Source organism: Accipiter gentilis, chromosome 33, assembly GCF_929443795.1.
Source record: "Accipiter gentilis chromosome 33, bAccGen1.1, whole genome shotgun sequence".
Taxonomy (NCBI): domain Eukaryota; kingdom Metazoa; phylum Chordata; class Aves; order Accipitriformes; family Accipitridae; genus Astur; species Astur gentilis.
This window is the reverse complement of record NC_064912.1, coordinates 20,453,900-20,470,059: the sequence shown is the minus strand read 5'-3', so window position 1 is coordinate 20,470,059 and position 16,160 is coordinate 20,453,900. Positions and strand designations below refer to the sequence as shown.

Genomic DNA, 16,160 nt, shown 5'->3' with positions numbered 1-16,160 from the left:
GGGGCTGGTAGTGCCGCGGTGGCCCCTGGGGAGGGGAGTGGGTCCCGTCCCATCGTGCTGGGGCGGTCGGTGTCCGTGGGGCAGCCGCTCAGAGGCGGAAGAGTGGGGCCTCCTCTGCCACCAGGCGCTTGGTGGCTCCTCCCAAGCTGGAGATTGCAGCCAATATAAAAAATAAACCTCTGAATATATGGCAGAACGAACGGGAGCGAGAGTCCGGGGCAGGCGCAGCACCTCCCACCACCCGCCCCGCTTCTGTAAACCATCGGGTGGCCCCTCCTGGGGGGCCCGGGGGCCAGGGCCGGCTGTGTCCTGCTCTGGAGCCCTACGCTGGGAGCCCTCCTGCAGGACCCTCCTCTGCATCCCTGCTCCAGGGCCTTGTTCCAGCTCCAGGACTGAGCCCCAGGCGCAACTGTGCTTCATCCCACCGCAGGACGGACGCTCCGGCCCGGCCCCGCCGCACGCCATGACCTCCCTAAGGGGGTGCTTCATTGGGTCGTAATTCTCAGACAAACATGCGTTTTCACACCTCCTGTCCCTCCAGTGAGGGGCACGATGAGAAGAGTGACGGTGGCTTGATGGCAGTCGGGGACCAGAGGCTCTTCCAGGGAGAAGCCAGCCCGAGCACCCAGGGAGACAGACACAGGGCAGTGCTCGGGCCGGACCAGACCAGACCAAGGCTGGGGTGGGCAGGGAGACCGGCTGGCTGGGGACAGGGGTTCTCAGGGGCTCTTTCAAGCTCAAGGAGACCTTGCTTAGTGAAGACCTGCTCCTGGTTAAGCCGTGGATGGGGGCTGAGAGAGTCCAAGCTTTCGCCACAAAGGCAATGCACAGTGCCACGCTGATGGCCCTAACAGCTGGGGTTGCGTGCAGCTGCCAACCTGCCAGGTCCCAACCAAGCCGTGACCTGGGATGGTGTCCTGCCGGAGCCAAGCCCCTCCGGCAGGCAGCCAGGGCCGCCGGTCCCGCCGTCTCCATTGGCAGGCTCTGCTCAGCACCGTCAGGGCCAGCCCGCTGCAGCGTCGGGGCTGCAGCATGCTGGGAACAGGCAAACATTTCTGGATATCCCTCTGGTGAGGAGCCTGGACACTGGGCCTCAATAAGCCCCTCAACCTCCAACTGAATCCAACGAGCTTGCACCAAATTGTGTAACAACAGTTTTCACTTAGGATCTGATCTGACATTTTAATAATGTGTGAAACACTGTAAAATTATTCCTATTACATACTTCCAATTTTCATGTAATAATTTCAGGATTTGTGGGACTGTGAAAAGCTATGTTATGTCAGGAGCTGTTTTTAAATCTAATCAGGCTAATAGGAACTGACGTGACGTTAGCAGGGACCTTGCGGTGCCCCTCCAGCATGGCCCATGGTGTAAATTTTCCAAATGGCTTCAGCTCTTTTTCATCCACTCCAAGGCACCAGCACCACTTCATGGCATAATGAACCACACAACAGGCCATGAAACTCAAAGCAGGTTCAGCTTGTTACACAACGTAACAGTGATTTCATTTGGTTAGCTGAATCAGCAGGGATTTCTTGCCACCTTAATCAAAACTGAGTCTTGGTCCTCCCACAGCGATCTCATGCTGCATCTCTCCTGCTTTCCAACAGCCAGGGACCCACCTGAAAGGGGACAGGGGACTCACACACAGCTATGCTCCACCAGGGAGGCATTCTTACCACTCGTTAAAACAAAGAAAGCGGCCAGCAATATTTGAGTGCCCTTAGAAATCACCCATGTGAAGGGAACATTTCAGCAACAGGAGATCTGCATTCTTCCTTTTGTTCCCTCTCTTTCTGTTTTTCTCTCAGTAATGGAGATGGAAACAGCGCAGCTGTGTCAAAGTGCTGCTGGCCTGCTCTCCACTGGTTCCAGCATGCAGCTCTCATCACGTTGCTGGAGGATCCAGTTGGGATATGGGTTTATTCTACAGTTTCTACCAGGATTTGCAAATTTGGTTGACGTGGTCATTTCCACTAGAAAGCACACATTTTTTGCGCAGAGCAGTACTCACCCTGGGAATTAATTGCTCTTTTGTAATTCTGAAGTAAAGATGAAGGCTGCTTCTCCATTTTGCAAACCTGGCTGTCAACAGCAAGCAGCAGAGCTCTCGTTTTCAAGGTGCAAATGAAGGGCAGTGCCAGACGCTCCGACAGTCAGCCCTGCCCAAACCCTACGCTGGGGCTGTCCCCCATACCTCTGCCCTACAGTCAGCCCCTCGGTTCCCACCAGGAACGCCTGGCTCCAAACCACGGAGCAGGGCACAGCATGGCCTTGCTGGGGGGTGCTGCATGGGCGCACGTGGCTCCACAACGCACCTCAGCAGCCTGGCTGGGCGGTGAGACCCCTGCTCACTCCAAGCGGATGCCTGGGAATGGCCTTCGGTACGGCTTCCCGGAGGAGCGGGGGAGTCCAAGGGAGGCCCCGGTTCTGATCTCACTGAGCAGCCCAGCAAAGCAGGAACGACTCTCTTCCAACAGTGGCGATACACCCATCAGTCAGAGGAGAATTGGGCCCAGGTGTTTTGTGGCACTTGGTAAATACTAGTTTTAGTGCAACAAGTAATTGAAATGTCTGGTGCAAATGAAGTTTCTGTACATAGTTCCTTTGCAGCATAACTGGCTTTATTCCTTCCACACACAAATGCCAGTGTGCATGTGAATGCACGTGTCCTGAATTTACCAGATCTGATGCTGCTGTCTGGGCAAAACTAACAGCCAGGGCAGGAGAAATCAAATCTATGGGTTTTTCCCGGTGTTGCGGGGTTTTGTGAGCCACCCTCCCGCTCAGCTAGCCATGGCAGGTGGTGCTGGTCCTGCCTGCCTGGCTGCAAGGGGGACATCAGCAGTGAAATGTCAACACGAAGCATCCCATCACCCTGAGGAACCCTGCTCCCTCTGCCTCCTCCTCCTCCCACCCACCCCCTGATCCCCCTCAGCATCACAGGGGGGAGAGCCCAAATGCAACCCCAGGTGATGTGCCACTAAGGTTCCAGAGCTGGAAACGCGGGGCAGCTTTGGCTGCAACCCTAACAGCGCAAGAGTCTTGTGCTCACAAGGCTGAGCCTCTAGCCCCGAGTGACTTTTGGGTCTCTAATGATGATTTGCATCTCAAAAGAAAATAACCTTTTTCCTGATTTCATGGTTCTACTTATCACTTTCTTCCTGCTCCCACTGGAAATCTTGGCCTGTCATTTGGTAAAACATGACATTGAAGGGTTTGTAAAACTTCCGCAGTCTGTGTATGACGTCTGGGTCTATTTTGGGGTGAGTTCGACCCTTGGACTTGCCCAAGCACCGGGGAGCACTGCTGTCCTCTGGCTTCTTTAGACAGGGGAACCCCTTGGTTTTATTAAAATAAAAATGTTTCTCTGTCACAATCCTCTTGAGGCCTAAGAAGTCCTGGACCTTAGCCATTTCCCCAGCTGGGTCAGTGATGAGCCTCTCGCCACTGACAAAAAGGATTTGGGAGAGGGGGAAGTACTGGAGCCAGTTCTCCAAGTGCAGGGCATAGATCCCGATGCGGATTGCGCTCCAGGAGGCATCGATCAGCCCCAGGGTCCGGTTCTTGAAGGCCAGCACCTCAAAGGTGGGGATCTCTGGCTTCTTGGAGAGCGTCTGCGTGTAGTCCGAGATGGCCCGTGTGACTGGGTTTCTCACCACCACGATCAGCTTCGTGTCCTTGGCCATGGAGTGAATGCGCCTGGGGGCCTCGTTGGTCACGAAGTAGCTGGGGGTCTTCTCCATGGTGATCTGGCCGTCCAGCGTCTTGGGCATCACGTTCCTGCACAGAAGCAGAGGACGGGTGGTTAGCAAGGTGCCAGGCATGGCCAGACACCTCAGTGTCCCTCCTGCCCCATGCAGGTGTTGTCGGGATGTTCAGAAGGAGGGATGCTGCCACACCTGTGGGACCCAGGGACCAAAGCACTTCTGGCTTTGTTTCTTCTCGGACCCTGGACATGGTGGGCACCTGAAGTGTTAAATCAGCCTTGGTAACACATTATACAGTCAATTCGCCATAGGCATATGTAGACAAAAGTTAATTGACAATAAACCTGTACAATACCTGTCTGTTCAGCAAGCCATCTGCTTCCATTTGCTCAATTAAGCCTATTCACTTCAGAGCCTTGTACCAGAGTGGTGCAGTTAGGATTACACAAGACCTTTTTGTTATGATGACATGCTTTTAAATGTCTCAGCTAATAAAACTTAATACAGAATAAGATCCCTTGCTTCTAGTACAATAATTAAATTTATTTACTATCTTGTGTGTGAGAAAGAATGACTTTTCTTTTATCTCTAATTCACATGCTCTGTCAATAATTAATTGCTGCTGGGTTTTGAGCTTCCTGTGCAAGCACTTTTATTAGCCAAAAGGAATTTGCCTACTGGATAAATTAGCATGTAGCAAGACTTTCCTGGATAGCATATTACCATATTGTAAAATGAAACTGCAGCAAGATAGCATTTATATCTAAGAAAATGAAGAGGTAAATGCTTGTCCCAGCTGCCCCCAGTTAAAGATTATCATAGCAAGCCGGAAGGTATTAAATGATGTCCCTGCAAGAGCATTACAGCCTCTTTCACACCTCCTCGGCTGCCGAGTGCTGGAGAGGCTGGAGGGCAGTGCCACGAACCAGGCAGCTACCCCCCTCCTGCTCCTGCACACACCGTGGCCGTGGCCGTGGCCAGCCCTAGCCCTGCCGCCGTGCCCCCTGCCCCCAGGGCTCCACTCTGGCATCTGCTATGTCACCTGCAATAGAGATGCCCGAGTGGGAAACGGGCTGGATCCCAAAAGCTGCGGAACACCCGCCTCGCCGGCCAGCAGTGACCCCGTGCAGGCGCTGACCCGTGCAGCGTGGGAGACGCGCTGCCAACCCTCCCCCCCGCCCTTTCCCAGCACCAGGTGAGGTGAGACAACGCAGGAGGCCACGGAGCTGCGGCAGCTGCGTGCACAGCCGCGTCTGCCGGAGCGCGCCCATCCAAGGCTTTCTGTACCCACAGTGTACCTGTTCAAAGGTTTTACAGGCACAGTATTGGCTGCTTCTTAAGTGTGTTTTAACAATATTTTTATCTTAAGCTTCTCCAACACTTGTACCTAGGCACACCCACACGAAGCAGTTTAACCTGTTGTTGACTAATGTGAAGATGGGGTCCCTGATGGTCCTGCTGCCTGGGAGGAATGAGGAGGAGCGGTGTCACTAATCGCGGGAAGCACTTGCGGCAGTGGCCAGGTCTTCTGCAGCAGACACGGAGGATGGCGATGCTCGGGGTCTTACAGGATTATCCCTTCATATTGCAACTATTTTTAGTACCAACATATGGTGAGAAAACAATGTGAATAGGCTGGAAATGGTTCTGTAAGAGCACCTTGGGCACTGTCGACCGCAGCGATGCTGACGTCAAACCGCCGAGCCGCGGGAAACAGCCATTTCAGGAATTACGCAGCTGAAGTCTGCAAGCAGAAGTGGCTGTCAGGCAAGGCCCAGCTAGATTTGCCTGTCAGTGTTGCCTCGTCTTTGTGACTGCTAAATGCATCAGCTTGCTTTAAACCTCTCCGTAATTTGTGTATTTACTGCTGGTGTAATCCATCCAGCTGGGCTTGTTTTGCCAAGATGCTGCTGGAGGAGGTGCTGGGTCTCCTGTCAAGGCAAGAGCAAAGGCGGGTTTGGTGCTGCCACAGGGCTGCTTGCGCCTTCAGCATTTTTGGGTGAAGAGGCCAGCAGGTCCCATGGCTCCCCCTCTCCTGCAGCCAGCATCTTTCCTGTTGAAAAATCTCTAGCTGAGTCCTGGCAATGGGGGTTTGCGGGGAGCCGGGCTGCAGGACTCCAGCTCACCAGTTTCAGGGCCAGCATGCCGGTGGCCAGGCCCTGCCAGGGAGCTCGTCCCTCCAGCGTCGTGCCCTGCCAGAGCTGCCTTCCCAACATGGTGGGGTGTCTGCAGTCCTGCCTTCTGCCCGGAGCACTTTGGTGCTTTGTCCTTGCCTTGCATCAGCCATTTGAGTAGCAGTGATACACAAGGAGCATGGATCAGGTGCAATGATGCATGCTGAGGTATTTTTCCTTTAAGAAAAGCCTGAACAAATTAAGAGGCATGCAAGCACTTGCGGACTGCAGATGCTGCAGAATTACAGACTGGCTTTCCTGGGGGGGATCCAGCACCCGGCTTTAACAGCCCTGTGGGAAGGAAGCATCTTTTATGGCTATCCACATCACAGCAAGGCCACAGCGTGATCAGGGATTGAGATCTCAGGTGCCCACTGCCCTTCGGCTGAGCCCTTCGGTTGTGTAAGGGAGTGGTGCAAGGGACGTGCACAGAAAATGAGACCGGGAGGTTGAGCACGTGGGCAGGCAGCGCTTGCCCCAAGGAGGGCTGGAGCAGAAGTGCTCCCTGCTGCTCTCCACAAGTGTCTGACAGACAGGAGAGCATCACTGATGGCCAGGCCAGGGTTTCCCCTCCCCAGCACCACGCAGTACCCGCGCTCCAGCTTGCCGCAATGGCCGGGGGCAGCAGCCAGCTGGGCACTGGCACCACTGGCCGCAGGGAGCAGTGGCTGGGGACCGACCCTGCAAGGGCATCCTGTCAAGCTCCCAGGGCTGCACCGGGGCTGACCTGACTGCTCAGTCTCTGCATGATTCCGACTGGTGTTTGTATTCCCATGGAAATTGCATTCACTCAGCAGCATGTCTTGAGAGCAGCCGGCCAAAGATAACCCTCAATTTCAGGATATGACCCACTGCAGAAATCTCCCCGCTGCAGCGTCCCACTCACTGGCCTTGGCAGGCACTGCCTTCACATGCACAGCAAGCTTGCAGTGAACCAGTCCTTTCTGCATTGCCCACAAAATCCAAGCGTGGCTGTGTAAAATTTCCTGTTTGATTTTTTATTTTTTAAATATTGCTTAACAAACTTGGAGCCAAAAGGCTAAAATTTCTGCATGGAAACTAGGTCTCGGTCTTGATATGACAGAGTGGTGAAAGGAAGGAGGAGAGCTGGGGTCTGAACAGGAGGAGGGCTGGGGGCTGCTGGGGGCAGCTCCAGGCAGCACTGCTCTGTGTGACTGCTCTTGCAGCCCAGGTGCTAATTGCTGGCCGTGGAGGAGGGGGGAGCAACCCACCTCCAGCAAGGATGAGGGCCACGATCACAGGGCATCCGTTCCCCACAGCAGCACCAGACACCCTGGGCCCAGCATCGCCAGGTGCGGCTCAGTGTTGGGACCCAGCCCCCTGAGCCCGTGCCAGGAGCCAACGCAGCAAGCTAAACTATCTTGTAAAAGCTGTTTAGAGAAACGACACTGAAGAGCAGGCCAGCAAGGACCTCTGAACAATGACTCCATTTCCCTGCTACCAGGCTCTCTGTTTGGATCAGGCGTTTTGCTCCGAACACGCTCAGCTGCAGGGGCTCAATCACTCCCTCTGTCACCACCCTCTGCTGTACTCACTCGCTTGCCTGGAGAGGCACGAGCAGCACAGTGATATTGCTGGCTGCGGTTCTCCCCCCACATCTGATCTAGCCCTAACCTGGCAGAGTTCTCGCAGCGCTGCCGCCTCCCTCCTGCTGCTGCACCATCCATCATCCACCCAGATGCCAGGAGGCAATGCCACTCCTGGCTGTGCTGTCTGAGGTTTAGCCATTGCAGTCCTCTGCATGTTGCAACCTGCTCCTGACTCAGGTATGGTGCTACATTGATCTCACCAGGGTCCACGCTCCAGCGCTTAGGGCAGCATCTGGTGCTGGAAACCACTTTAGCAGTGGCTGGAGGCGTTTCCAGCCCTGTTGGGATGAGCACTGCACACAGGCTGAGCCAAAATCTCTGCCCCAAAGACCTTCCAGAGAAAGAGTAGGAGCCTGCGAGGAGGAGCGGCAGCTGAGCTGCAGGAGCCAGCGCCTGTGGCTGTCCTCGGGGCTGTGCAATCAGCCTCGGAGAACACGTGGAGGAGTGAAGCAAAGAACAGACCAGGGAATAAAGAAGCTTCCAATCCAGTGACTTTGCCCAGGGCGTTCCTAGAACAGGTTTCTATTGAACCATTAATTACCAAAATCAATGTGTTACTCTTCTGTTCCTTGCTCCACAAAATAGTTATTTTATCATCAGTTATAGCTAGTAATTTGTATGCATTTCCTTTTTAACAGATTCTATCACAACCTAGCTGCAGACCACATTTTACCCTGCTGCTTGCTGTCCTGTGCTAACACCCAGAGCACCTCCAGAGTACCTGAGCTGCCAGCCCCCAGGGACAGAGGTACCACAGCCTGGGTGGTGACTGGGAATTTTCCTGCCAGGTCGCCTGTCTTTGACACCAGGCAGTAAATGGGAGCCCCAAGGAAGGACGGAGAATCTCTCAACCAGCTATGGGATTACTCTGCCCATGCTCCTTTCCTCCTGATTGCTATCAATCACTGAAGATTTATTGAAGTCCTGAAGCAGAAAGTTTTAGTATCGCTTTCCAATCTCTGTAGTTAGTGGCAACTCTAGATAAGGTTAACATGCACAGAGGGGTCCAGTCCCTCCTGTGTCTTGCTAAGTTCGCTGCTGAATGACATCAAGCAGCAACAGGGTCCATAGACTTGTTCCTCAGTGCTTGGCCAGTGTTAATCTTTCGTGCCGGCCCTATATTCACTGCTGTCCTGCTCTGCAAGGGTGCGAGTACGGAGCTCTCCACCCCCTCCCTTTATCCCAACCTGCATTTTACACCATGGTAAAGCTTGAAGGGGCTGGACCAGCTCTGATGCTCCCTTTGCCAGCTCTCCACAGGAATACCTAAGGTCTCCATTCCCTGCAGGTTCTCCCAAAGCATCCCTTCCAGGCCAGGGGCATGTTTGAACCTGAGCTGATAACAGGGGTGAAGCTCTGGGGAAGGCCGACCTGGGGCTCTCATTACTGCTCCTGCGGCTGCTGCTGGGAGCTTGGATCAGTGCTTTGAGACAAGAGCATCAAACCAGACCAACAGGATTGCAGTGAACCTGTGGCATGTGGCACTACGGGAAACGGGAAGAGGCAGCTCTGATATTTGAGTGAAGAGAGCATCAGTTGAGACAGCAGTGGACTGGGTAACAGGAGAAGGAGCAGCATGTAGAAGTCCTTCTACCTTGCAAATGGTGTTGGACTGTCAGGCAAGCACCAAACACCATTACCCCATGGTGTTCAATTACCCCGACACTGCGTATCAGCACCGCACGCTTGTTTGTGCTGTCTCAGACAGGATAAGCTGGGTTTCCTATGCAATTGTCTGAGCAGGAGGGACCAGCAAAGGCAGAATTAGCTGGTGTATGCTCCTGTCCTGGTTTTGGCTGGGATAGAGTTCATTTTCTTTATAGTAGCTGGTACAGCGTTGTGTTTTGGACACAATATGAGAAGAACGTTGGTAACACACTGATGTTTTCAGTTGTTGCTAAATAGTGTTTATACTAAGTCAAAGATTTTTCAGCTTCTCACACCCAGCCAGCAAGAAGGCTGGAGGGGCACAAGAAGTTGGGAGGGGACACCGCCAGGGCAGCTGGCCCAAACTGGCCAAAGGGGTATTCCATACCATGTGACATCACGCCCAGTATATAAACTGGGGGGAGTTGGAGGGGGGGGGGGGGGGGGGAGGGCAGATTGCTGCTCAGGAACTAACTCGGCAAGTGGTAAGCAATTGCATTGTGCATCACTTGTTTTGTATATTCCAATTCTTTTAGTAGTAGTAGTAGTAGTAGTAGTAGTATTGTAATTTTATTATTATCATTATTTTCTTCCTTTCTGTCCTATTAAACTCTCTTTATCTCAACCCACGAGTTTTACTTTCTTTTCCAATTCTCTCCCCCATCCCACTTGGAGGGGGAAGTGAGTGAGCGGCTGCGTGGTGCTTAGTTGCTGGCTGGGGTTAATCCACGACATCTCCTCAGAGTCAGACACCCTGGCAGCATGCAACAGGCTGTCAAATGTCAAAATGTGGCGACTATGAGATGCTAAAAGCTCTGCTAGACTTCAAGCAATGGACTCTCAGGCAATAGGGCTCCAGGGGACCATTGCTGTTGTCTGCTCTGACCCTCTGCATCGCAGAGGCAGACCTGCCCCAGCCCACCCGGAGCACTGCCTCCACCAGCACATCTGCTCTGCAGCAAGGAGCTTGGGGAGCAGACGGGCTGGGGGGGAGCTCCCGGGCTTAAGTTATCACCACTCGCTGCTACTTAGCACCTCGGCTGCAGTGTGAATTGGTCTAGCCACAGCCACTAGCTTATTGGTTTTTTGTAATACATCTTTGTATCTGGTCTCTCTCCTAGCTGACAAGATGCTGTTCTGCAAATAAGTGCCTGTGCAGTCTCAAACTAAAAGCTCAGAGCAAATGGGGGCTGGCTGGGCCCTTGCCCCTTGTGCCAATGCTCTGGCTGTGTAATGAGACCGGAGGGTGTTACTGATGGTATTTGTAGTGCATTTGATCCAGCTCCCCCCGACCAGCATCTCCCTGGCACTGCGAGCTGTCTGCAGCCCCTGGGACATTTGGGCAGGTACCCAGGGACCTGGTGCTTGTACAAGCCTTCCTTTGCTCTGTATTATAGATTGTGGCTGTGATTTGTGAGTTTTTAGATGACAATGCTTTAAAAGAGATAAAAATTAATCAGAATTCAGAGAAAATACTGCTGCTCTCCTTCATCCATGCTGCCGTGCCTGCCCATCTTGCCGCTTGCAGGGGCTGGGAGACAGCCAGGAGCGGGGCTCCCTCTCCTTCCAGGCACTGCCATGCCAGGGCAATAGCTCCTTCATGGAGAGTTTTGTAAACAAGGATTTTGGTCCCCTCTGTCTTGCCTTTAATATTATACTTACTTAGTCTTTACTTTAAATTATGGTTTCAATAAGCTGTTGCAAAACCCCCCCAAACCTCTAAGCCTTTTCTCTGTGGTAGGGACACTTCAGACAATACAGTGGAAGTAAGTGTTAGTGGCTGATGTTCAAGTATAAAACAAACACACCAGGGGTTTATAAAAGAAGCACGAACAAACTATTAATTACAACAGCCCCTTCAGATGATGTTATCACAATAAACAGGAGCCAAGAAATTGCAGAGCTAATAATCTGAAAGTGTTGCCACATTTAAGGACTGTGTTTAATTCCATGCACAATAAAGACAAATGGATAGATAGGTTGACACTGAGAAGAGACAGCAGGGAAGTAGCGATCAAGGAAAAGAGGAGGAAAAGCAGATTCAGCTTTTGCTGTACGGTTTTAAGGATAACATTGGGATCTGCAGTGTGTCCTCGAGGCACCCCGGCCCTGCAGAGCACCAGAACTACTGCAGCTCTGGGATGCACGCACAGAAATGCTTTTTCCCAAATTCTGCCTTGTTTCAGAGTTACCTTCTGAGTGCTGCCTCTCCTAGGCAGGCATACGGACTGCCTTGCTGAGCTCCCACTGTGCAAAGGCAGCTGTGAAGGAGTCTTGAGCCTGTCAGCCCCAAGAACCAGCGCGTCCTGCACACGTCCTGCTGCACACAATGGCTGTTGCCAAGCACGCAGCAGAGAACAATACACGGCACCACCGGCTCCTGTTGTCGAGAATAACTAGGGTGTTAAACCTGGAGCAGCCGAGTCTCTGGCACTGCACGAGTACTCCTCAGAGCAGTTAACCTTCACAGAGCTGCTGCCATGTGCTCTGGCCCTAATTGCACGCGTGCTGACAGAATGCTAACCAGCTCCGCATGCTTGGGCAGGATGCGACGCTCCGGATCGCTCTCCTCCGGTGGCTGCTGCAGAGCAATTTGCAGTGCTGCGCCAGGGCTCTGCTCCTGGAGAAGACTGCACAGCCTCTTGGACACACTTTGGCTTTTCTCGCAGCGTTCCTTCCCCTTTCGATGCCAGGCTGGTTGATAAAGAGGCACTGCCATGCTGCTGACCACGCCTGATGCACCTCTGCAGAGCAGCCCTGGAGATAAAGCGTTGGAATGGGACATGGCTACTCATGGCCCTGCCACTGGTCTCTACTCACCTCCCGCCCCTCCTCTGTCTCCATCGCTACCCATCTGAAAAAGGGGGGCAATGACAACAAGCCACTGGAAGGAGTTCCACCGCCATCCTCCGTTAATGACTCTTTTGCTCGGTTACAGGGATGGGCGTCATTTTTCATGCTTGTTGGTAGCAGCATCTCTGTGCTGTGCAACGTCAAAATGAAACTTTTATTGCCATTCCTGGGCTTGGATCCAGGAATTACCTGGTCCTCCAAGCAGATGATCAAATATGTATTATTGGGTGCTTGCTTGGGCTTTTGATATTTCTCTCCTTTCCTGTTCATTCCCCAGTGCTGTGGCCTGGCGGCTAAGGAGGGCCACGCTGCTCTGCATGCTCCCCAGCACCCCCACCGCTCCTGCAGCTCCCCAGTTGGACAGGGGACTTGCTGCGTCACTTCTTCAAGTTTTTTTCTCTGTGCATAAAACTGGCACCCAGCGGCTGTGCGGCGATGGGCAGGACATCTGGCTCCCACTCTCCTCTGGTTTGTGGCAAAGGCGAGCTCTAAGCCCTCATTGGGAAAATGTGCTGTAGTAATTGTTCTTAACTGCTGGCTTCAGACAAGCTCTTTATTTTCAAAGGATACATTTTATAAATTTGTGAATTTGCATGTTGCCAAAATCCCCTTGTGGTTTATTTAAATCCAGATTATCTTGTTTATTCCTTCAGTCACAGCTGTCATTTATCTCTGTGTAGGCAGCTTGTTCACGATGTTGCAGGTTTCCTGCAATCCCACTCAAAAGGAGTCTTTGTTAACTGTATTTTCATGTTCTCCACAAGAGAAAAAAGTTCACAGCAACTCCCAGGGCTTGGAGAACCACAGAGAAGGACACGGATTTGCACGATTGCTATCCAAAAGAGGCAACGGCCAGGTGCTGCAACAGCGTCACCTGCCCATGGAGCTCATCTCTGCTGCTCCTCAGGGTAGAGCAAACATCTGCTTTTGTCTTCTGAAAAGACAAACATGAAGTCATTTTCCTTTTTATTATTAACACATTCTGGTATAATCGCTTGAGCTGTCAACTGTGACCTACCAGTAATTCAGCAGGCGTGGGACTTTCAAGGGGAGAATGGCATTGCAACTGAAGACTGCAATACGCATTAAAAGCAGAACCTATTTGCTGTAAGCCCCCAAGTCAAATCTCTCGTTGAATTTGTTCAAACATAAATTTACAGCTGAATTTACATAGGTTTAATGTTTTATAATCTTTTTGGTCTGTGAATCTATATTCAAGACTGAGTGCATTAGCTTAGAAATATTGTGCTTAACGCTGAAAATAATTTTAATCTCTCCAAAGTCCAATCCTTTGCACATCACTAAACCTCAGAATCCAATCCCTTCTAATAAGAGACACAAAACCTGCATCTGTCGCTGCCTAATAGATTCATACTGCTCTAATTCAAATGGCTTGCACATGTCTGTTAAAAAACATTAAACGCAAATTGTAAAGCACTTTCAGAAAAGTGGGTGCCAGTTCAGACTGGGGCTAAAGCAAAACAAATCTCCCCCAGGAGGTTCACTGAAAGAGTTTAATGGTTTGGAGGTGGTGGCTGTGGGAGAAGGGGGTGAACCACCCTTCTCTGTGACTTGAGCTCTGCTCTTGCAGGACTTAATACCCCAAATTAAGGGCTGCCTGGGGACCACTGGTTTCCCTCTCCAAGACGAGCAGCTTTCCCTTGTCCCAAAGTTTGCAAAGCCATTTGGTGTCCACGCAAAACACTCATGAGGGGCGGTCTGAGACTGCAAGGATGCTTCCTTGCTCCATGCCAGCCACGTCCCCGCTGAGCATCTCCCCAGCGTCTCCCAGGCCGTTGCAGGACTCGGGAGCCCAGGACACTATGGCCAGAGCAGGGGGCAGCCCCGGGTCCCGCTGCAGCCAGGGGAATAAGGAGCAGCCCAGGCTTGGGAGCATCTCACCGCCCCGCAGCAGGGCCAACTGTGCCCCCAGTGCTGCCGCTGCCCTCGGGGGCCGCCTGGAGCCATCCCTCCCGCAGCAGCTCAGCCAGGATGGAGAATGGTCCTGCGTTGCCATACCAACGCAGGTGCTAACGTGGTGTTGACTGACGGCGAGCTGATCTGATCAGAGAATGGCAGCATCGAGTTGCTACGGTAACCAAAATGCCAAATTGGAAATTGTGTCAATAGCAAAGTTATCCAAGAGGAGGCAAGCGTGCCTAGTGGGGCACAGCTCAGGACACCGCAAAGGCTTGGCTGCATCCCAGGTCCAGCCTCGGGACTTCCATTTCATGGGACACGGCTCCCCAGCTCTCTCCTTCCCTCTCTTGCTCCTCCACCTCTGCTTTCCTCGCAGGCATGGCCAGAGGGGTCTGTGCCTCTCATTGCAACAAATCGCAAAGGACAGGGCTCCCCTCCAGCGACGGTGCAGGCAGCCCAGGCTCGCAGGGCACCGCTGGCAGTGGCTGGGCATACGCCTGGAGGAAGGATGCCGCACCATTCGAGCCACCCTCCCAGACGCTGAGGAAAATGCCTTTGGAGTACAGTCTATTTCTAATGTGATTTTTCATTGTCTCGCCCAGTCTGGAGTCCAACAATCGCAAAGAAAGGGATTCTGTGTCTCCACAAAATGCAAAATCTTTAACGACTCATTGGCATGTGCTTAAGTTGGCCTGGATAAGAAGTTACTCCTGAGAGCCTGCTATTGATTCTGTCAGGGATTCAGAGATTTTATAGGCATTGCTCAGGATCTCTTTAGTACTTGTACCTTCTTAATGGCTCTCATTGCCAATAGAACTGAAAACATCCCCGTGTGCACTGGGAAGCAGATGAATCCATGCCAGGAGACAGTGCTGCACTGCTGCCGTGGGAGCATAGCTGCCCTCCACGGCCAGCCAGGCAAGCCTCCCAGGCAGTCCTGGGGAGAGAACCCTTCCGTGGTTCCTTCAATGCATTTTAGGAGGTGAGGGAGATACCGGGGCTAGGGAAAGAAGTGGGTGAACTTCACCCAGGAAGGCTCCTCTCCTCCTACCACTATGCAACAAAATCAGTGGGCAGCTGGCTGAGTAGCAGACAAAAATATAAATATGCTCCAATTTCACTGGGACCATCTGGCTCATGCATGATAGGCGGGTAAGAATGCTATAATCATGGAGCAGAGAACTAAGCTGATCCATTAAAGTCTTTTAGCAGAAGCAACTATGGAACCTGTATTAATCCAGCAATGCTTTGTGAACAGACATCACAAGGTTAGATCCATTCAGTTGCAATTAAAAATAACCCTCGCTGTTCAGGCTGGCTTGGATAGCTATTACAGCATTGTGTTCCCCAAAGACTCTCATGTATATAGATTGTTGATGCTCGCACAATGCAATCTGAAATTATGATCTTAATGCTAAATCTTGCTTTCTTCTGTTCTTTACTCAAGTGGATCTCCTCTGGGATATGGCTGTTGCCTTGTGCCGAAATCCCTTGCCCATCTGACTGCACAGCTCACACACAAATTGGACAGCCTCAGATTAGATAGTGCTGCTATGATTTTACTGCTTTCCTAATGGGGGGTGCCCTTAACCACCACCTTTCTCACCAGCAGCCACGGCGAATGCATAGGGGTGTGCTGACCCCTGAGCTGCCTGGCCTGGTCCAGCAGCCTGCCTAGAAAGAGCCACCAGAGCTCTGCAAGCTCCTGGCACGGCTGGAAGTGCTCGGCACATCTGTGCCGGCACACACCATCTCAGGTGGCTCACAAGCACGGCCCTTGGCACCACTTGGCTTTGACTGTGCAAAGCAATCTCAGCCCTGTGGCTGGAGATGCATGTTCGGTGTGACATTGGTTTTACCAGGCATAAATTTGGCCGAATCTCTCCAATTTTAGTGTAAGATTTATTGTTGGTCAGTGCTCAGCCATGAAACAAGTTGTGAAAAAGGCTGGAAACGACCACTGCAGTCAAAACTGTTTTGACGAAGCCTCACTACCATTCTCTCCAGAAGTGCTGTGATCCTATTCACCGGGAATATCTCAGTGTCATCTACCAGATTTAATTACTGTATTAACCACAGTTATAGCAAAGCAGCAGTAGTCCGAGTACCCTGCCTCTCACACACGTGCTGGAACTGGGGCTCGCTGACAGAGGCAGAGGCGAGTCCTGCCTCCTTTCACCGAGGATGTTCACGTCAAGGTAGGCTGTTCCGAGTCCAGGTTTCCCTTCAATGTATGGGTACAT

General features: G+C 52.2%; 1 protein-coding gene across 1 annotated transcript in view; it reads right to left on the bottom strand.

The window, feature by feature from the left end:
- Window positions 1-3,140: 3,140 nt before the first annotated feature.
- Window positions 3,141-16,160, bottom strand: part of HS3ST4 (heparan sulfate-glucosamine 3-sulfotransferase 4) — a 65,569-nt gene continuing 52,549 nt past the window's right edge. Inside the window, 1 exon segment of the mRNA XM_049791484.1 lies at window positions 3,141-3,786. Within this exon segment, the coding sequence (XP_049647441.1) occupies window positions 3,150-3,786 (637 nt within the window). The 3' untranslated portion in view covers window positions 3,141-3,149.